The sequence below is a fragment of the Eschrichtius robustus genome, chromosome 3, assembly GCF_028021215.1.
Source record: "Eschrichtius robustus isolate mEscRob2 chromosome 3, mEscRob2.pri, whole genome shotgun sequence".
NCBI lineage: Eukaryota > Metazoa > Chordata > Mammalia > Artiodactyla > Eschrichtiidae > Eschrichtius > Eschrichtius robustus.
This window is the reverse complement of record NC_090826.1, coordinates 17,029,558-17,052,476: the sequence shown is the minus strand read 5'-3', so window position 1 is coordinate 17,052,476 and position 22,919 is coordinate 17,029,558. Positions and strand designations below refer to the sequence as shown.

The window sequence follows — 22,919 nt, the reverse complement described above, 5'->3', positions numbered from 1 at the left end:
CCTGGCCACTGCTCGGTTTTTTGGTTTGTAAAACGGGAACTTCTGCGAAGTGAGCTTCATCATTGTATATCTTGTATTGGTGTTGACGCTGAAGGCGTGATCATATTTTTGGGTAGGGCGGCTTTAGGAAAACGTACGGTTAGTCTGCGTCATCGGTACCCTTCATCCCCAGTTGACCTTCCCCTCTCTCGGTAACCTAGTATTTTTTAGCCTTTTTTGGGGGATGGGGGGTCGCTCTGACTCAACACCAGTCTACCGAGTACAAAGTTTGAGCTGTTAAGTGCTGTCCTTCACTTCTACTTAGCCCGTGAACCTTGCCTTTCCTTTTAGATCGAATCCTTAGCTGTTTTACCACCTTTTAACGCGGGAGCTATAGTTTGTGTCCGGAATGTTGTTGAATTGACTTGGCCGAGCCGGGCATGCTCAGTAGCCTTTGATCAAGCATTTAGTAAAGACTTTCTGGAGTTTTTACATTCCATGGTGGGATCCGGAAGGAATGGAAGTCAAGGTCTCAGACTTGGAACTTTAAGTCTAGTATGGGAAGTGAAACAAGTTAGAGAGCTTCCATAAAGCAAACGAATAATTCCAAGCTCTGGGAGTCTGGCTCACGAGGAGGGCAACAGTCAGTACTGGAATGACGTGGCCGTGTATAATAGATAAGCTTCAGTCAGTTTCTCCACATAATTAGGTTCCAGAGTAACCAAAAAATATAAACTCTTTCACTGTAATAGTTATGATTTTAATGGAAGTAAAGGAGTAGAAATTAGCTGAGATCACTATAAGGGGAATGTCACGGACATGAGTTTTAAGCTGCAATTAAAAGGTTTATATCCAAGCAGTTTTTTTCATAAACAGCTTTGAGATATAATTCACACATCATATGATTCACCCATTTAAAATGTACAACCCAGTATTTTTTATTTGTATAGTCACAGAGTTGTTCAGCCCTCAGCACAATCCGACCCCCCTAAAAGAAGCTCTGTACCCATTAGCTTGGCACTCAATCCTCCCTGTAAACCCCACTCCCCCTCCCCCCCAGTTCGAAGTAACCACTGATATACTTTCTGCCTCTAAATTTGCCTATTCTGGCCATTTCATGTAAATGGAATCATACAGTATGTGGACTTTTATTTTATGACTGGCTTCTTTGACAGCATAATGTTTTCAAGGATCATCCATGTTGTAGTATTTGTCAGTATTTCATTTCATTAAAAATTGTTTTGTAAAAGTTATGTAAAACGCACAACGAAATTTACCATTTTTAAAAAAAATTATTTATTTTTGGCTGCGTTGGGTCTTCGTTGCTGCTCGCAGGCTTTCTCTAGTTGCGGCGAGCGGGGGTGCCCTTCATTGTGGTGCGCAGGCTGCTCATTGCGGTGGCTTCTCTTGTTGCGGAGCACGGGCTTAAGGCACGCACGGGCTCAAGGCACGTGGGCTTCAGTAGTTGTGGTGTGTGGGCTCAGTAGTTGTGGCTCGTGGGCTCTAGAGCGCAGGCTCAGTCGTTGTGGTGCGTGGGCTTAGTTGCTCCGCGGCATGTGGGATCTTCCCGGACCAGGGCTCGAACCGCGGTTCCCTGCATTGGCAGGCGGATTCTTAACCGCTGTGCCACCAGCGAAGTCCCACTATTTTTAAAGTATACAATTACACAGCATTAAGTACCTTTACGATATTGTACAAACATCACCATTGTTTAGTTCCAGAACTTCTTCCATCACCCTAAAAGGAAACTCCATATCCATTAAACTCCAGTCGCTTCCCATTTCCTCCTCCCCCACCCCCTGACAACCACTAATCTTTTTGTCTGTAGATTTCTTTATTCTGGATATTTTATATAAGTGGAATCATACAATACGTGGCCTTTTTTGGTCTGGTGTTCACTTAGCATAATGTTTTCAAGGATCATCCGTGTTATAGCATGTATCAGTACTTTATTCCTTTGTATGGTTGAATAATATTCCATTGTTGGATATGCCACATTTTATCTATTCATCAGTTGATGGATTTAAATTTTTCCCCCCAACTTTATTGAGGAATAATTGACAAATATAACTATATATTTAAAGTGTACAACATGATAATTTGATGGACATTGTGGAGTGATTACCAAGATCAGGGCAATTAACACATCCATCATCTCACAGCATAGTTAAGTTGATGGATATTTTGGTTATTTCTGCTTTCTGGCTGTTGTGAATAGTGTTGCTATGAACATTTGTGTACAAGTTTTTGTTTGAAGACCTATTTTCAGTTCTTTGGGATATATACCTAGGAGTGGAATTGCTGGGTCATAGGATAACTATGTTTAACATTTTGAGGAACTGACAAATTGTTTTCCAAAGTGGCTGCACTATTTTACATACTCACAGACAATATCTGAAGATTCCATTTTCTCCTCATCCTTACACTGTTTTTGTCTTATAGCCATCCTAGTGGGTGTGAAGTGGTATCTCATTGTGGTTTTGCTTTGCATTTTCCTGATGACTAATAAGGTTGAGCATCTTTTCATGTGCTTATTGGCCATTTGTAGATCTTTGGAGAGAGGTCTTTTCACATCCTTTGCCCATTTTAAAATTGGATTGTCTTTATTATTGAGTTCTAAGAGTTCTTTATATATTCTGGATATAAGTGCCATGTATTTGCAAATATTTTCTCATTCTATGGGTTCTCTTTTCCCTTTTTTTAAAAAAAATGCTTTTCTTTTTTATTTATTTATTTTTGGCTGCGTTGGGTCTTCGTTGCCGCAGGGGCTTTCTTTAGTTGCTGAGAGCGGGGGCTGCTCTTCGTTGCAGTGTTTCTCATTGTGGTGGCTTCTCGTTGCAGAGCACGGGCTCTAGGCATGCGGGCTTCAGTAGTTGTGGCACGCGGACTTCAGTAGTTGTGGCACGCGGGCTTCAGTAGTTGTGACATGCGGGCTCAGTAGTTGTGGCGCACAGGCTTAGTTGCTCCGTGGCACGTGGAGTCTTCCTGCACCAGGGCTCGAACCTGTGTCCCCTGCATTGCCAGGCAGATTCTTAACCACTGCACCACCAGGCCGTGTCCCCTGCATTGCCGGGCAGATTCTTAACCACTGCGCCACCAGGGAAGTCCAGTTTTGCCTTCTTAGAACCAGCACATAGCACAAAGAGCCTGGGAATGTTGAGTCAGTCACCAAAGTTTTGGAAAGGGGTTAAAGTTAGGCAATGACCTGCTGTAGCGCCCCGCCCCCCTCCCCCTGTCAAAGGATGGGGAGCCTTCTGAATTCCTCCTTATTTGTTGACATCTGGTTAGAGACCGGTTTGTGATTTTGAAATAAAATGGTAGAGGGACAAGAATGTTCTTAATTAGAGGGGACTAGTTTGGAAGGGAGTTCCTGAACTCAGTTAATGGACCTAACTAATCCTAAGCAACTGTCATTCTGGTAGAGTGGTGACATTTGGAGTTACAGAGACAATTTGAAGTTTTCGAGGAAAATTCAGACAGTAAATGGTTATTATTGGAACCATTTCAGTAATCCTTGGTTAACCTATTCTCTCTTCCCCTCCCTCCCTCTCTTTCCTTCTCCCTTTCTCTCTCTCTCTGCGTACACACACAAATCACTTTTTAGAAATCTGGTGTTGCATTAGGCAAAGCCTTAGTGTAGTCAGGGGTCTTCCCTGGAAGCAGGAGAGTTGGCTTGCTATCCTTCATTGATTTCTACCTGGGCTGTGTGAAATGATGTCCTAAGAGCCAAGAAACTAAAAGGTGTTGAGGGAGAAAAACAAAGCAATAACTCTTTAAATGACCACGCAGAGGGAGTAATATCTCCACCCTCCTCTCCCATTCAAATAATAAAATTTCTTTGTACTGCATAGCATCTATGAAATCATTGACTAAATTTCTGTCCATTGTGCTGGAAAACATACTCCTAAATGACAGATCCTTGGAGATCTGTCAAAACAGAGCTAAGACTACCACTCTTTACCTATGGTCAGTGTAGAAGGAACTTAAGTCATTTGCACCCCTAGATACTTAGCCTACTGTTTTTTTTTTCCACTTTGCAGTTTTTGATTTGTGAAAAATTGTTTCCTTTCTATACAGTTTTGGATATCATTGCAGATGTCTCCTTTTCCTTCTTGCCCACACCATCTAATCAGCTCGAAAGTCCTATTGATTTCATTGCATTGATATGCTGGAATTCAGCTTTCTTCCATTGCTTGCATTGCCACTAAATTGGTTTAGACTAGGAAAATTGTTATGTCTCAGGCTTTGTTCAGCCTCAGTCCATCATTTACATTGCTGCGAAAGCGTTTATTGGCCTAAAATCACAGCGAATAATGTCACAGGTGCTTAGCATGTCATACCAAACATTTGGGGAACCTGCCCCCTGCCTACTGCTGTAGCCACTTGGTGTTCTTATATCCATGGCCCTAGAAAAAAAAGTACCTGTTAGAATTCTTCATTTTGTTTCATTGCCACAGTGTCAAACATATTCTGTGGACATGTGCCCAGAAATATTGAAACAAAATATCGGTGCCATTTAACATTTTGAGACATTTTCTCAAGTTTTTCCAAAAGCGTTGTGTTTAACAATGAACGGACAATGACTCACTTTACCCTGATTCATGATCAAAACTTTTTTTTTGGCCGCACCGCGCGGCCTGTGGAACTTCCCCGACCAGGGATCAAACCTGTGCCCACTACAGCTGAAGCAGAGTCTTAACCACTGGACCACCAGGGAAGTCCATCACCAAAACTTTTTTTGCCAATTTCATAAGTGAAAACATCTTTCATGGCTGTTTTAAACTCACATTTCTCTGGAGCTGAATGTTTTCCCCTGTGTTTGTTAACTGGTCTTATAAGAAAGCTTAGAGGAAGAGGGGCAAAGCTGTTTTTAAGAATTCGGAGATCTGGGAGTTCCCTGGAAGTCTGGTGGTTAGGACTTTTCACTGCCGTGGCCCTGGGTTCAATCCCTGGTTGGGGAACTAAGATTCTGCAAGCGGCGCAGCGCGGCCAAAAAAAAAAAAAATTAGGAGATCTGTTAGAGACTGAAATGGATTGTTGACTCTTGGAGGTAAGTTAATAACAGAAAAAGCTTCATTTCGTTAGTCCATATTTGTTAGGGTTCCTAGATACAGGTGACAGAAACTTTAATATAGTGTAAGGGAAGTGCCTCAGTTAACAAATCTAGGGAGGTGTTTGTTTTAATTCAGGAAAGATGTGGACAAATAAATCATGGCTAGGGCAGGGAAACACTTGAGCCCAGGAGCGGTTCATGAACCTCTTCCAGCTGTTTCTCATGCAAATCAGCATGTTGTTTCCTTCTTAATGTTAGGGCAGCTAAGCTGTCAGAAGGGTCTGCCACTGAAGAGGGATTGTCATTTTGGGGTTGTTTGTTTTCTCTTTCTCTCAGTTCCCATTTTAAATATCTTGTGAGGCTGTGTTTGGGTGCTGGATGGGAGCTGCATCTCAGCAGCTCTTGCTAGAACCACAAGAATGGAGGAACAGTTTGTTCTCAAAGAAAAAAAAGTCAGGGGGAGCTGAAGAAACTAGGCATGTACAGTAATAGTCAACTGCCACACAAAACAAAAACCTAGTCGTAAGCCAACGGATGCATAAGTAAATGAGATACGAGTAGTGGGAGAGAGCCAGGGGAGAACCAGGATGAGTGCTCTTCGTGCTTTGTTTTTGTTTGTGATTCAGTTCTCCCTCTCTGATTCCCCTGTAGGCAGAAGGAAGGATTTCTGGGAAGAAGACCAGTGGGGAGTGGGTAGAGGGTACAGTTATAAGGTTGTAGGAACTTACTATTTCAGAGAAGGTGAATGGCATCACTCTACCTAGATTAAATCGGGGCTACTTGTGACCTTGAAAAAGTTACTTGCTTTTTAAGCCAGCATTAGCAAATTCACATGCTTTCTAGGGCCAAGTAAGTTGTATAAATTTGAGTCAACAGGCTAGGGTATTTACACATCAAACATGTAAACATGTGTCCCTGTCTCACGTGTCTCAGCCTCCTTGATCTGTCTCTTCTTACACTGATGGAAACAAGTATGCAGAAGTATTTTTCTACTATAAGAAAATTGGTACAAACAGGATGATAGATGATACTTGACACCTGTAGCCTACTCCTAATGGGGATAAAAAGGAGCTTGGGGCTTTGGAGACTGAGTGGGAGAGGTTTTCTTCTACAGGGGGATTTCATCTAGCCTTCTGTACATGGCATTCTGCTGCACTGCTTAGGTTGGCTTGGAAGTAATGGCTTATAATAGAAATTTTTATTTATTCATTTACTTATTTACTTATTTATTTATCTATCTTTAGCTGCGTTGGGTCTTCGTTGCTGCGCACGGGCTTCCTCTAGTTGCTGCGAGTGGGGGCTACTCTTCGTTGCAGTGCGCGGGCTTCTCATTGTGGTGGCTTCTCGTTGCGGATCACAGGCTCTGGGCTTGCGGGCTTCAGTAGTTGTGGTTCGCGGGCTCTAGAGCACAGGCTGAGTAGCTACGGCGCACGGGCTTAGTTGCTCCGCAACATGTGGGATTTTCCTGGACCAGGGCTCGAACCCGTGTCCCCTGCATTGGCAGGCAGATTCTTAACCACTGCGCCACCAGGGAGTCCCAATAGAAATGTTTTTATGATTTATGCTTCTTAAGTAGATTCTCCACTGCTCCAAACAAGAGAATAAATAAACAAACAAAAAAATCCTCCACAACATTGAGCCCATGTACCAAAAAAAAAGGCTTGGCCTCAATTTGGAAAGCTTTAGTTGGTTAGCCTAAGCTACTTCTAATGCAGTGGCTCACCACTGACTTTGGTTCTCACCTGGAGTGTGTCCTTAGGCACCTGGAAGCCATAGGTTCTCTGGGGAGGAGGGTGGCGGCTGGTGCTTTAACACAGGTTCATCTCATCTACACGGTGATGGCATTTTAGCTGATGGAACCTTATTCAGTAATACCTCACCATCAGTTAATTTAAGAAAAGCAAAAACAAAAAAACAATGCCAGCGTTCTAGGGCTAAATAATACAAGTTGCTCCCAATTTCTCACATATGTTTTTGGAAGTCTTTTTAAAGTTAAAGAAACCTATTGCGTGACATTTTTAGTTCATAGCTGTGTATTTTATTTGATCGTTGAAGCCAACTTTGGACCAAGTGTACAAGATTTATTGTGTGTGTGGGAGGGGGGGAGCGTGGACAAGGAGAGCCTACTTTTGTTCATTTTCTCTATTTTGCTGTTAGGAACAGGAGACTAAAATCAGAATGGTTCTAATGGAACCGTAGTTTTCTGAGAGAATGATCTGTGCTTTTGACACACAGAGTGCCTGTCTTCCCAGCCAAAACTTGTGAAGGACATACCGCTCCCTTATTTACGAGGAGAAAACAAACTTGGTATACCTTTGAAGAGCATATTGGAAAGAGCAAGTACCTACTTACTTAGTTTTAGAGATAACATTTTCACTCTAGTTATTGATGCTAACTTTTCCTGTTCTAAAGACTTTGCAGTTCAGTGCTGTGAGTTGTAATTTGGGGGTGGGGTGGGGTGCGGATCCCAGCTCCCTGACCAGGGACTGAACCCAGGCTCTTGGCAGTGAAAGTGCAGAGTCCTAACCACTGGACTGCCAGAGAATTCCCTGTAATTTTCTTTTTAAAAGAATCTTCCTTATTTTTTTTTTTTAATTTTATTTATTTATTTATTTATTTATTTTTGGCTGTGTTGGGTCTTCGTTTCTGTGCAAGGGCTTTCTCTAGCTGCGGCAAGCGGGGGCCACTCTTCATCGCGGTGCGCAGGCCTCTCACTATCGCGGCCTCTCTTGTTGCGGAGCACAGGCTCCAGACGCACAGGCTCAGTAGTTGTGGCTCACGGGCCCAGTTGCTCTGCGGCATGTGGGATCCTCCCAGGCCAGGGCTCGAACCCGCGTCCCCTGCACTGGCAGGCAGACTCTCAACCACTGCACCACCAGGGAAGCCCTAGCAGATTCCTATTGATGGGCACTTATAGTGTTTCCAATCTTTTACTGCTGTCAATAAAGCTTTAGTGGGTAACCTTCTGAAATATTCAGAACATACTGATTTAATAAACTCCTTCATAGCAAAAGAAAATCTAGGCTCGTATGTTGCTGTCAGTTGTATATCTTAAGTCTCCTTTAATTTGGATAATTGCTCAGTCTTTCTTTGTATTTCATCATATGGAGGGTTTTTTTTTTGGTTTTTTTTTTTAACATCTTTATTGGAGTATAATTGCTTTACAATGGTGTGTTAGTTTCTGCTTTATAACAAAGTGAATCAGCTATACATATACATATATCCCCATATCTATATGGAGGTTTTTGAAAAGTATAGGACACTTACTTTGCAGAAAGCTTCTCAACTTGGATTTGTCTGGTGTTGGCTTATAATTAGGTTTAGGTTATTCACTTTGGTAGGAAAACCACAGAAGTGATGTTGTGCTCTTAGTGCATCACACCAGGAGGGGCATATAGTTAATTAGACCCATTACTGGCTACTTAAACTTTGATCCTTTGGTTAGGTGGTATCTGCCAGGTTTCTCCACTGAAAGTTACTATATTTCCTTTTTTAATTAATAAACAACTTGTGCTGAGATACTTTGAGACTATGTAGATATTGTTACTCAAACTTTCCTACACTGGCATCCATTGACAATCCTTGCATGACATCTTTATTAATCTGATGGATGCCAAATGGTGAATTTCTAATTCTGTCCTTTCTTCCACATTGATAGTTGGCTTTCTTCTTTAAGGAGGAGATTTCTCATCCATCCATCCATCCACCCACCTTACTATGGATTCCTACATTATGGAGCAGGTTGTAATCCGATCATTATTTTGTTGCTCAGATTGTTCCAGATTTGGGTACTGGGAGCCCCATCCAAGCTCTTCCTTTTAACATGTCCCCCTCATTCTTTGAGTACATCCTTATTTTGGGGGCACAGCAATATGTCCATGTTTATCTTGCCCAGGCTTCAAATTGGCCATTTCTCCCAGGAGCTCTGGGTTCTTCGAGTGGGGAATATTTATAAATCAAGATCTGCTTGCTGGGTGTGTTCATGTTACTGCTTTTAGGCCCTCGGCTGACAAAAAAGCTGTCTCGTTTAGGCTGCCCAATTAAATCTAAATTTCAGATAGACAACAAATGCTTTTTAAAATATAAATGTGTCATTTATCTGAAATTCAAGTAACTTCTGTCCTGTATTTTATCTGGCAACACTAATCTACCTGTCTGTATATATTAAGACCCTGTGGATTTTGATTTAACACCTGTTATTCCTAATCAATACTGCAGGGTTGGTTTTATTCTTCTTCCCTTATTTGTAACTTTCCTCTCCAAAACTTGATTCCCTTCATCCCCAGTATACATGTACTTATTTGTTCAATTGCAGAATGCACAGAAAGTTTCAGAATTGTTAACCCATGTATCTTTGAAAAGGAAGCTATTAAATAAGTTTGTTGTTTGTTCCTTATGTCTTTATCCTGACACTAATAAACTTGCTAATGACCAAGTTCAAGTTACTTGGGTCAGTGCCCCACCCTCCACCTTTCAGTGTATGTTACTCAGTTGAAATATGTTATTGTTTGTGTTGAATTTAGGGTTCCCTCCATCCTTACTGATTTGTGTGTAACATTCACATGGCCCCCAAATTCAGCAATGTATGGAATGGTATATTCAGGAAAATGTCCAATGCTGCTTTTTTTAAAAAAATCTTAATCCTACTCATGTTCTACAGGTAACCAGTTTCACTAGTCTCTGATTTATCCTTTTGGTGTTTTTCTTCTTTTTATACTGTTATTTTTTTATTGAAGTATTGCAGATTTACAATGTTGTGTTAATTACTGTACAGCAAAGTGATTCAGTTATACACATGCATATATACATTTGTGTTTTTCTTTTTGCTCAAATGAGCAGATACATGTATATTTTATTTCCCCATCTTTCTTAACACAAAAAATGGCATGCTATAGATAACTCTTTTGCACTTTGCTTTTTGCTCATTAATATATTCTAGAAATTACATCAGTTCACAGAGATCGTCATGTGTTTTTCCTGTCACAGTTGTGTGGTACTCCATTGTGTGGATGTACCATATTCCCCATGTTTGGTCATTTGGGTTGTTTCCAGTATTTTGCAATCACAAACAATGCTGTAATGAATAACCTAGTGTATGTGTTTTTGCACTGTTGGAGGTCCATCTTCAGGATGAATTCTTAGAAGTGAAATGGATAGGTCAGAAAGTAGGTGTGTATGTAGATTTGTTAGCAGTTGCAAAATTCCCTTCTGTACGAGTCCTACCAGCTGGCATTCTCATCAGCAGTAGATGAGTTCTGTTTCCCCACAGCCTCACAGACTGGGTGTGGTATTATGCTTTCTCAGTTTTGCTAATCTTATAGATGAGAAATAGAATTTAAAAAATGGTATCATTATAGTTTTAATTTGCATATTTCTTACCATGGGACTATGGTATTTTTTAATCATACAATATTTTTTCATAGACGAAACTGCAAAGGAAATCCGAATTGCTTGGTTGGGATTGGTGAGCACATTTGGTTAGGAGAAATAGATGAAAATAGTTTTCATAACATTGACGACCCCAACTGTGAGAGGAGAAAAAAGGTAAGCCATCGTTTTTTAAGAGATTTCTATATGGCATTCTTGTGTGTTTTATATTGTGCCTATGATCAGAAACCATTACTGATTTCAGGTAACCTAAGCAGCTCTAAGATCAGTAGTGGAATTTAAGACTCTAAACCACTTGAATTGGAACAGTTCTTAATGGTATGCTTTAAAACAGGTAGCTATGTAATCCAGTAAGCCTTTAACTAATAGTTTTAGTTCAATGCTGATTCTGTGTTTGCTTTAACGTAGCATGTTTTATTTTGAGCTCTTTTTAAGTCTCTTTAAAGGAGGTGGTAAATCCAGGGAACAAGCTCCCATAATGATATTACTTTGCTTTCTTGGGCTTGTATTTTTACATATTATACATACAACAGAAGTTTTACCTTTTTTTTTTTTTTATGGTAATACACATTAATACTTTCTAACGATCAAGCCTGGTGTTTACAAAATAGTCACCTGTATAGGTATTTTCTCTCTTAAAAAGAATGATTCTTTGTAAGTTCAGGAATTCTCAGCCTTATCTTTGGAAAAAATTGCAACTAACTCCCTCCATCCCCCCATCTCCCAGATCTATAGGATAAAAAGGAACTTTTCTGGAAGTTTCACTTTGTCATTCTACTGAATGCTGGGCTCTTAGGAATATAACAAATGAAAAACCTATGTACACGTGTTTAAAATTGATGTTTCCTAGAGCCAACTGTTCTCTAAGCTTAGATTTAAGTGGCTGGAGAAGACTAGAGATGCTGTCCTAAGTCTTTCCCACTCCCATAGTCAACCCAAATGGGGCTTTCATGATAATTATGCCCTAACCTTTCCTGAGAGAGGCTCACAGGGTTTAGTGGTTGAGGCAGTTTAACACATTTTTAATCAAATTAAAAAAAATACTTCTCGGGCTTCCCTGGTGGCGCAGTGGTTGAGGGTCCGCCTGCCCATGCGGGGGACACGGGTTCGAGCCCTGGTCTGGGAGGATCCCACATGCCGCGGAGCAACTAGGCCCGTGCGCCACAGCTGCTGAGCCTGCGCGTCTGGAGCCTGTTCTCCGCAACAAGAGAGGCCGTGACAGTAAGAAGCCCGCGCACAGCGATGAAGAGTGGCCCCCGCTCGCCACAGCTGGAGAAAGCCCTCGCACAGAAACGAAGACCCAACACAGCCAAAAATAAATAAATAAATAAATTAATTAAAAAAAAATACTTCTCATAATTTTTTTATTTAAGGGGAAACTGGTTTTATAATTGTAAATTTTGTGTTTTTGTAGAACTCATTTGTGGGCCTCACTAACCTTGGAGCTACTTGTTATGTCAACACATTTCTTCAAGTGTGGTTTCTTAACCTGGAGCTTCGGCAGGCGCTCTACTTATGTCCAAGCACCTGTAGTGACTACATGATGGGAGATGGTATCCAAGAAGAGAAAGGTGAGTGGGGAATGGGTATGGGGAGGGCTTACTGCTGAGCTTATTGCTAGCTAGACCACTTTGAACCAACCATATAGAGGAAACTTCAACTACAGTTTCCCTCTGTAGTACACTGTGATTGCAGTCCATTAAGTTCTAGTGATTGAGAGAAATCAGTCAGTAAAGCAGACAAGGTTACTCTTTTACCTAGTTTGAGAGACTTAATAAATACTTCAGTGTACCCACAGCCTTTTTGTCTTGATTCCCAAATAGGCTGACTTACAAAATATCCTCTAAAATTAAGATTAAATTAACCACCCTTGGCAAAGCAAGCTACTAATATGCGACTACACTCATTGCACATTTAGAAATCAGCTTCAGACTGTTCTAGTGGAATTATTTAGTTTTTTTATGCATAATATGTGGATTGTTATTCCTAATTGATATTTCTATTTAGAGATTATTCTCTTTGAGATGGAACTTCCATGGAATGACCAGCTTTTTCTTCTTCTCAAAGCTGGGGGATAGAGGGAAGTGAGTATAAGATTTCACAGGTCTAGGAGCTCCAGGTTGGGAACCTTTGACTCTTGTTCTCATTTGTAAATCCTGTGCTGTCTTTTATGTGATCTGATTTGGGCACACAGCTCATGTCTTTGGCTCTGAGAGAGAAAAGATAGGGTTCCTAAGCCCCACATCTTCCTTCTTGCTGCTCTTTAGATAATGGTAATGCTTTTGGTCCTTGTTAACAGTACAAAACAGTGCTTAAAAATTCTTAAGTTTGTTTCCCCAAAGCTTTATTCCTGTAGTTCTGAATATTTAAATCTAGATTAATAGTATAGAAGGTATTGATATTTAAAATATTAGTGTATGTGAAGGATGAGTAATGGAAAATGGATCATTTTTAATTTTAGCATTGTTTCTGCTGAAGAATAAATTTACCAATGAGACGATAGCTAAATAACAAGTGGAAACTAAATGTCTATTTTGTAAAATGATGTACCATGGCCGCCTTTGGGTATTGTGGTTTTAATATGTATCTTCAAGAGATGTGGTTTTTTTTGTTTTGTTTTTTAAATTTCTAAACACTTAGATTTTACCATTTCACCAAAGTCCTTAACCTTGTTCTCGGATAAGAGTGTGCATTTCTGGTGCTATTAGCGGACACAGTGCAGTGTAGTGAGAAGGGTTTGTGTTGGAAATGATGGGACTTGAGTTCTAGTCCCAGTTCCACTACTCTCTTATTTTACAGATAGGAAAACCAGCAGAGGATAAGTTATTTAAGATCTCATGTAGTATCTAACCTGTAAAATAAGAAAGTTGGAGTAGATACAAACTTCACCTGAAGGGCTTTTAACATCCTGTAAAGCCCCTGCACCCCAGGAAGTAAGATTTTTATCTTTATTTTACAAATGAACTACTGACTTCCTTTTCACAATTGGTGAGTCACAATTGGTAGTAAAGAGATAAACCATTCAGACCAATCAGGAGACAAACTACACAACGATTTGAACTGACAAAAAATTATTAATAGGAAATTAGAGTAATAGGGGAATTGGTTAGTAAGAATTAAAGAGGACTTGAAAAAACACAGATATAGCAGATGGGGGAGCAGCCACTACCCCAAGGGCTGAAAAAGAATACAGAAGGAGGAGTCCCACACCCCCACTGACCAGGCCTGAGATCCAGACCTCACTGGAGAAAGCGCTGCCTGCCCGAGCTCGCTGGATGGCCAAGAAGGTGCTGAGATGCCTCAGTGGGTTTCCTTGCTGGAAACTGTCCTCAGGGAGGTACTGGGCCTTGGAATCTCTTGCAGAGAGTGTCCAGGAGGTCATTCACAGGGTGGTCATTCAGGAGGAAATGCCTCACAAGAGGCATCCTACTGAAGCTACCAGAGGAGGTGCGGGGAGAAGCTGCTGGCCACTGCTGGCTGAGGGAGCCCACGGAGCCTGGTGAGACTCACAGTGGAACCCTGGAGCGCCCTCTACTGACAAGACTCAACTTTACACTAGCTGGCAAAGGAGGAATCTTTGCAGAGCTCATCTCTGTTAGCACAGAGCAAGCAAAGAAAGGGTGGATTTGGAGCCGAGAGGCAATTAATCGATAACTGGCACAGAAGAGAATACACAGATCTTTTAGGGCTCTTGAGATTCATGCTTCCTATTTGCATACCTTCTCCGAACTCACTAAAACTTGAAACTAAATTTTAAGATTTTTAACAGTAAATTGTTATATTGTTCATTCAAGTTTGAATCAGTGTGCTTGAGATTGCTGTCATTTGCTCTGTTTGTGGCAAGTTCACATTAATGAGATTATATTAAAGTATTTGGCCATTTAATGCAAATAGTAAATACAGTGTATGGTTTTTATTACTGGATTGGATGTTTCGGTGTGATTTGACACTCTAGAAGCCATAGTCATGATTGCTATTGTTGTTGTAACATATGTATAGCCTCTTGCCTTTAGGGGATGCATATAGACAACCATGGCTGCCTCATGACTTCCAAAAGATGTGATTACTGATTTCTTTTAAAGTTTTAAAACTATAATAAAACATTATTATAGTTTGGATATAAGGGTGTTTAATTATAATTATGTTCTCATGTGAAGAGGAGTACATATTTTTAAAAAGTAGCAGTTTTTAAAAGAACAAACATTTCTTTAATAGATTATGAGCCTCAAACAATTTGTGAGCATCTCCAGTACTTATTTGCCTTGTTGCAAAACAGTAATAGGCGATACATTGATCCATCGGGATTTGTTAAAGCTTTGGGCTTGGACACAGGGCAGCAGCAGGTAAGAACCTTTTATTTTTTTAAATATAAAAAACATTCCTTACAACCTTTATCGAAAGAAATGAAGAAATTTTTAAAAATTAATTTTTTTCTATTTTATTTACTGTTCAGTATATTATACATTTTCCTTGATCTCATTTCTGAAAATCCATATGTGGGCACAAACTGATCCAGCATAGCTCTAGTCCTTGTTCCAAAATGCTACGTTCAAAGTACAGATAGTTTCTGGATTATTTTACTTATTACTGTTTGTAACAGAACTTGAAAAGCAAGGTATGATTTTTTTTCTTTTTATTAACCCAAACCTGTATTGTAGGATGCCCAAGAATTTTCAAAGCTCTTTATGTCTCTTTTGGAAGATACTTTGTCTAAACAAAAGAATCCCGATGTGAGGAACATTGTGCAACAGCAGTTCTGTGGGGAATATGCTTATGTAACTGTGTAAGTGTGTTTCCACTTTTTCATCATATATTTTATTCTAAGGCGGTTGCTTCTGTGTCTTCTAGTTCAGTTCCAGGTTATGGATTTAGTGGCCTATCATGGGACCTAAAGTATTTATGGTAATACGTTTCCATGGGAACATGTAAACAACTGACTAGATAATTGCAGTTGAACCCATCCAGGTGTTGGGAACTGTTTCTGGTTGAGCTCTTGCTGTTAATTTCATGGCTGTGGTCTGGGCTGAAAGCGTGAGACTGGAGCCTGCTGGAGTACTAAAAGTAAAACAACTCTTAAACTTCTTCCTAAGCATAAAATGCATGGCCTCATCAATCACTTTGTTTTTATTTTTTGAATACATAGTGTAGATAATTTCTATGACAGAATTAAGGTAATAAATGCTTCTTTGTGTATTCCCAGGATGTAGTACAGTAGAACGTTATTGCTTTTCCCACTCTGATCTTAATTTTATCACTCTGCTTTATTATAGGTGCAATCAGTGTGGCAGAGAATCTAAGCTTTTATCAAAGTTTTATGAACTGGAGTTAAATATCCAAGGCCACAAACAGTTAACAGATTGTATCTCAGAATTTTTGAAGGTATTCAGATTTTGGCGTATATGTTGTTTCTGCTCATTAACACTATTCTGAATGTCTTTGATTTTATGAATAAATTCATCATTTCAACTTTTTCTACATATGAGTGTCTCTGTTTAATGATGTAGAAGAAACTTTGTAAATTATAAAGTATTGAAGTAGGCTGCATTTAAAATAATTTTTGACTGTTTCAGTTTGTTTTATATGTAGAGTTATGTATGTGCAAAAACTCGTGTGATTGGGGTGTAACAGAGTAAGAAAATGTAAGTGATGTTACCATAAGGTTAATTTACTTTTTCATTTAATGAGAACTAGAAAGTGTTGAATGCACATATTTTTTTACATCAAATATGGCCATTCTTCAGCCTCTCCACTCCATATCTCTGTGTGTGTGTGTGTGTGTGTGTGTGTGTGTGTGTGTGTGTGTGTGTTTATTTCGGCCACACCAGGCGGCATGCGGGATCTTAGTTCCCCAACCAGGGATTGAACCCGTGCACCGTGCATTGGGAGCGCGGATCCTTAACCACTGGACAGCCTGGGAAGTCCCTCTTTGTATATTTAGATTTATGCAGAGACAGGGAAATGGTTCCCCTTTGCTTGGAGTGGAAAAGTTGCTAAGAGGCAGCCTTTGTTATCATGTAGGAACAGACACATAGCATGGTATTGATAGGTGAGCTTATTATATAGCTTCCTTTCTTAAAATATTTTTGTACTTTTCCTCCTCCTTTAGCACAACCATTAGCATGCTTGAAGTTCTCATTTATTGCGTTCATTCAGCTAAATATTGAGTGCTTACTGGGTTCAGGCAGTGTTTCAGCTGTTGGGAATAACCATATGGAACAAAACAGACATTTTTGCCTTTAAGAAGCTTATAGTGATAGTGGTATGGGGACCAGTGATGGACAATAAAATAAATGGAAGTAAAACATCTAGTGTGTCAACTGTAATAAGGGCTGTGGAGAAAACTAAAGCAGGGAAGGGGCATGGAGAATGTGGAGTGTGATTGAAGGTGGAGTAGTGAGTCATCTAAGAATTGGGGAAAAGAGTGTCTGGGGCAGATGAAATAGCAAGTGTAGCGCATGAGACAAGAATGTGCCTGGTGGTTTGAGGAATAGCAGGGAGGTCAGTGTGGTTGAAACATAGGGAGGATGATAGACGATGACATTGTGGAGGTAACTAAGGACCATATCAGACAGGGCCTGGTAGACCTTTGTTGGAAATCTGACTCTGAGTGAGATGAGATACCATGTAGGGCTGTATGCATAGGAGTGATGTAATCTGTTTCAACAGGGTAACTCTGGTTGCTGTCTTGAGAATAGGCTGATGGTGGGGCAAGGGCAGACAGAAGGAGTTGATGGTGGCTTGGACCAAGGGTTAGCTGGAGAGGTGATAAGCAGTGTTTGGATATTTCAAAGTAGAGCTGATAAAATTGTAGATTGGATATGGAGAAAAAGAGGAGTCAGGGATTACTAAGGTTTTGTCCTGAGCAACTGGAAGAATAAAGTTGGCATAACTAAGATGTGAAGGAGTGTGGGAAGAGCAGGTTTGGCAGAGGAATTAGGAATTTGCAGTGGAGCATGTTAGATTTGATAGGTGTAGTTCAGGGGAGAAGTCAGGGCTTGATCAAATCACCAAGGGCATGAGAGGGATGAAGACCAAGGACTGAACCCTGGGACATTCAAACATTAAGAGATCAGAGAGACAGGGGAGCAGCTAGTCAAAGATGCTGAGGGGGATGTGAGTTGAGTAAATAGGCGAGTGTGGCTTCCTGGATCAAATGAATAAAGTGGTGGTACTAGTATTGTATTACTGTATTTATTGTCTTGTAGTGTAATCTGTACCAAAAAGCTGTTATGGAAACATAAAGGAAGTTGAGGTCTATCCCGATGGAGCCTTTTCTGTATACCTACAGCATTGGAAACGCCTTATAGAGTAACTATGTGGTTTCCTTTACTCATAGAACTACCTGTTATATCTGTGGAAAGAACTAACTATAAGACAGTAGCTGCCAAGTAAACTGTGAAAAACCTAACAGTCAAATTTTTTTTATCTTAGGTATTGGCATATCCCAACGATCTGTACTGTTGTAGGGTGTGATAGCTTAGGAATGAGTATGATTTGAACTTAATACAATTTTAGAGAGTGTCAAATTCAGAACCAGGCAGATCCATCTCCTGACCCTAAACATGGTCCTACAGTAAATTGCTTGAGGAAACTGGATCCCAAAGGTTACAGGTGGGGAATTTTGAAATGTGTCTGTATTCCATTGGAGATCAAAGAAGCCCAACTAAAAGAATTGTGGACTGACTGACATGACAGCTGTGGATTGAGCAAAACTTCTTTTTGAAAGGGCTATCTTATCTTAAAGATTATGACTTTGGAGATTATCACTAAAATAATCACTAAGGTGATTGGCAGTGGAAAGAATCAGAACATGTGAAATTCCTTAAAAATTTATTGACTTAAATAATTTTGCCTATGTTACACATAATAAAAAAAACCCTTTACACTTTGTGCAGAAAGTCAGCATAAAAAAAAAAAGAAACATAAAGGAAAAATTTAAAAAGAAACCACTATTAGCTCTAACATTGCGTTTTTCTGCACTCTTAGTTTTGTGTCATGAATGTGGTTCAGTAACTTTAACTGTGTGTGTGTGTTTGAAATTTGTATATATAATTTCATATTCATTGCCCATATGTAGTTTCCGCCCATTTTCACTGTTCTAAAATTAATTTTGCTGCATCAAAGTACCTATGATTTCTTTATTTTATTTAATTTATTTATTTATTTATTTATTTATTTATTTATTTATTTATTTATGGCTGCGTTGGGTCTTCATTGCTGCGCGCGGGCTTTCTCTAGTTGCGGTGAGCGGGGGCTACTCTTTGTTGCGGTGCGTGGGCACGAGCTTCTTATTGCGGTGGCTTCTCTTGTTGCAGAGCACGGGCTCTAGGTGCACAGGCTTCAGTAGTTGTGGCTCGCGGGTTCTAGCGCGCAGGCTCAGTAGTTGTGGCGCACGGGCTTAGTTGCTCGAAGGCATGTGGGATCTTCCCAGACCAGGGCTCGAACCCGTGTCCCCTGCATTGGCCGGCGGATTCTTAACCACTGCGCCACCACGGAAGCCCCTTATGATTTCTTTTTTAAACCTACTTCCTTACAGTTCCCAGAATTGGGATTATCAGGAGAAAAGATCTAAAGCCAAGTATTTTTAAAATCATACATTTTGGAAAGAGAAACATCAGTTTTAAATCATTGTATACAAGTTAATGTCACTGCTAAGCTAATACAATCTTATGTGTCCTTCGTTATTTATAATAACTTGATCTTAAAGAGCTTGAATAGAAGCTATTAACTAAAATGAAATTATAATGTGCATCGTAGGGTTGATCACTTGAAAAAAATCTTTTCTTTTTTTTAAACTAATGTGTCTTATTCCTGATCAGGAAGAAAAATTAGAAGGAGACAATCGATACTTTTGTGAAAACTGTCAAAGCAAACAGAATGCAACAAGGAAGATCCGACTCCTTAGTCTTCCTTGTACTCTGAACTTACAGCTAATGCGTTTTGTCTTTGACAGGTAAATATGTGCATGTCGTAGTGTTTGTTGCTCACTGTGGACTAGTATGTACAGATTTTACCATAGATAAGATAGTAAAATGCTTATAATTTGAAACTCAAGATTTGGGGATGAAAGTTACAGCCTGTCATAATTAAGAACTAGAAAAATAGAGAATCCTTATTTTTTATTCTGAAAAATTATTAAAAACTGCCAAGGAAAAGCAGACATTTAGGTAGGAACTGAATTTCCTTGACATTCTGTATTATTGTATAAGGACTTGAGTAAATTTTCTACTCACTACAGTACGTCCCCCATTCCCATGGAGATAGATCAGGCAATTTTTTTTTCACATGTGCATTTCTTCTGTAAAGCAGGAACATGTATGGTTTCCTTTGTAATAAAATTAAAACTTCTGGAAATGTACTGTTTGGAATTAGCACTTTAAATTCATACCTTTTAGGTTGTTGATTATTTATTGCCCAATTCTAAAACAGTATTATGTTTTGAGCAAGATTGCTAAATGAAATCTACCTAGCTGCTATCCAGTTTATTAAAATAACCAGTAGAGCTTATACATTGTTTTATGGTTGTTTTAAATATAAATATAATTAGCTTTCTTCTTGGTTAGGCAAACTGGACATAAGAAAAAGCTGAATACCTACATTGGCTTCTCAGAAATTTTGGATATGGAGCCTTATGTGGAACACAAAGGTAATATTTTTACCAAGCAGTGATAATTATAATGCTCAGAAACGAACTTGTGATCTACTTGTGTTGAGTACAGAGTAGCATTTTACTACTAAATTTTATTTGCTAATCTTTGAGAACAAAGGCATTTTAGGTGAGCCCATACGTTACTTTCATTTTCTATGAGTGAGTACATAACAAAGATTAGATGGTTCATGGATGTATATTGGGGTTGGCCAAAATGTTCATTCACGGAAAAACCCGAACAAACTTTTTGGTCAACCCAGTATATAGTTAATGGTATAAAAGAATAAAAAATGAAAAATACTTCGCTGTTCCTGTACTCAAGGCTTGTTACCTTAGCCTCAATACCGTATCTGTAATTCCTCGTAAAATTAAGGGTCTCCAAGCTGCCTCCATTCACGTTTTTAAAAAACATTTTATCAAAAACATTAGATGGCCTAGTTCCAATATTTATGCTATAATTATATATATGACCACTGATAAGTTGTAGGATGTTATGACAGAGTCACTAATAACTTACTCTTTTTTTTCTTTTGGTAGTCTTCATCTTACCAAACAGGATGATTCTTGTTAGAGAAAAGAAACATCTTGCCCTTTGTTTCTTCTGCCCTTACTGGACAGACCATTTTGCTTCTCTTTTAAGATTGACCTTAATGTTTGTGAAATTTTTAATACAGAAATTATATCATAAACTCTGTCTCTGTAAAAAGGTTCTGGTGGCAGCTTATAAATAGAAGCAAGCCATAAAATAAAACCTTCAACAGAAATGATTGGGGAGGTTGGGGGAAGTGATGTGATAAATATTTAAGCCTTAAAATGTATGGTGCTCTCTAATCAGTACTGGAGTTTAAAATTTACACCTGTGGAAGAAGGAAACTATTGTAGATGTTGCTGCTGGACTTTGTTACTATTATATTTGGCTGAATGAATAAACTTAGCAGTAGTTCACTTTACATAGTAGTTTGCTTCCTGCCTCCTTTGTTTAGGTAATTATTTGAAATTAGAGAAGCCTGATGGCTTAGTGGTTTCTCAGGGTCAGAAACTTAGGAGATGTAAAAGTATTCCTTTCCTTTTTTTTTTTTTTTTTGGCTGCGCTGTGTGGCTTGTAGGATCTTAGTTCCCCGACCAGGGATTGAACCCCAGGCCACTGCAGTGAAAGCATCCAGTCCTAACCCTGGACCGCCAGGGAATTCCCAAATTATTCTTTTCCTTGACTCCAGTGTACGATTTTGAATAGTTCTTATTGTTATTCAGTTTATTATATATTTGTCCAATTTATACTGTAAAGAAAACCTTTGACCATAATAGGTCAAAAAAGCTGTATATATAATTTTAGTATGTTGGATTACTAAGTAATTTTTAATTAGTGAAATAAAAATTCTTAGTTTAGAATTGTTAGCTATGACTGGTAAAATTAATCCAGTAGTTTGTAGTTATAGACCTGTTCACACCCTTTTGTAATGTTTGTTATACAAATGTATTACCTCATATAGGTAGAATACTAGAAACAAATTAACTTGTTATAATTGCACAAGGTTCATTCTAGATAATTAGGAAAATTCAGAAAGCATAAAGAAGAGTTATAAATAAGAGCCACTTGTAATTCTATCACCCAGATAACCAGTATTTATATTTTCCTAAATTCTTATTCATATGTGTCTACACACACATATCCACACAAAGTGGAAAAGATAGATCTAAAAGATGATCTATTTTTGAAAGGAGAATTCATTTGCTTCTTTAGCGAACCTGCGGATACACAGAGATATGTAGACAGAGGGATTCTCATACCTTGAACATTTAGCAGCTTACCCTCTCACTCAACTCCTGCCATATTTCTTGGGGATTTTAATACCCCTGTAGACCATTTTAAGAGTCTGAATAAAATTCATAGAATTTTAGAAGAAACCAATTACATTTAAAGATTTTTGTTGATGTGGATCATTTTTGAAGTCTTTATTGAATTTGTTACAATATTGCTTCTGTTTTATGTTTTGGTTCCTTGGCCACGAGGCACGCGGGGTCTTAGCTCCCCACCAAGGATCGAACCCGCACCCGCACCCCCTGCATTGGAAGGCGAAGTCTTAACCACTGGACTGCCAGGGAAGTCCCAGAAACCAATTACATTTAAATGTAGTTATCAAAATACTGAGACAAATTTGTAATACAGTAATATAGGTGCAAACCAAAGAACAGGTTCCAGTGGTCAAAACCACTGTAATTCTTAAGTTGATGAGTATAATAAATTGATAAGTATAAAATCAGGTTATCTGCAACAATGGTAATGTGATAATGAAAACCGTGATGTCTATTGGTAATAGAGTCACAGTTACTGCTAATACTTCTGTGGTTTATTGTCTTCATTAATAATTTAGGGAATACTACTAAGTACCACTGTTGTAGACAGTCTTCAACTGACCTCATTAACAACTTCTCTCCTTCAGTAATTTTGTCTTTCACTCTGCCTCAGCCCTTCTGAGGGTCATAAGCTACCTTGTTCTTCCATAGTTTAAGTTTCATACATCTTATTCCATCCTATTTTTCCTCTTCTTAAAATTATAAAATGTAACACATTCATCGAAGTTAAAATACAAAAATGTATGGCTCAGAGAATTATCACAAAGTGAATATCTTCGTGAGTACCACCCAGGTCAAGAAAGAAAACATTCCCAATACTCCAAAGATTCCTGTGTGCCCCGCCCAGTTGCAATCTCCTTCCTCCTGAAATATAGCCAGTAATCTGACTTATATGGCAATCACTTTTTTATTTTTTTGCTTTAGCGTTTTACCATGTAAGCTTGTACCCCTAAACATTATAGTTTAGTTTACCCTTTTGCCTCCTGGGATATAGCC

At 39.1% G+C, this 22,919-nt stretch overlaps 1 protein-coding gene and 1 non-coding gene across 6 annotated transcripts in view; both read left to right on the top strand.

Moving 5' to 3' along the window:
- USP48 (ubiquitin specific peptidase 48) overlaps window positions 1-22,919 on the top strand; it is a 64,530-nt gene that overhangs the window by 1,079 nt on the left and 40,532 nt on the right. For all 5 annotated transcript variants that reach the window (XM_068539107.1, XM_068539104.1, XM_068539106.1 and 2 more), the window contains 7 exons: window positions 10,456-10,576; window positions 11,835-11,991; window positions 14,636-14,763; window positions 15,079-15,203; window positions 15,691-15,799; window positions 19,240-19,373; window positions 19,984-20,066. In XM_068539107.1, coding sequence (XP_068395208.1) covers window positions 11,961-11,991; window positions 14,636-14,763; window positions 15,079-15,203; window positions 15,691-15,799; window positions 19,240-19,373; window positions 19,984-20,066 — 610 coding nt within the window. In that variant the 5' untranslated portion in view covers window positions 10,456-10,576; window positions 11,835-11,960. The remainder of the gene's footprint in view (window positions 1-10,455; window positions 10,577-11,834; window positions 11,992-14,635; window positions 14,764-15,078; window positions 15,204-15,690; window positions 15,800-19,239; window positions 19,374-19,983; window positions 20,067-22,919) is intronic.
- Window positions 17,667-17,800, top strand: LOC137763209 (small nucleolar RNA SNORA18). Its single transcript, XR_011073766.1, has one exon. It is a non-coding gene; the product is annotated as a small nucleolar RNA SNORA18 (small nucleolar RNA).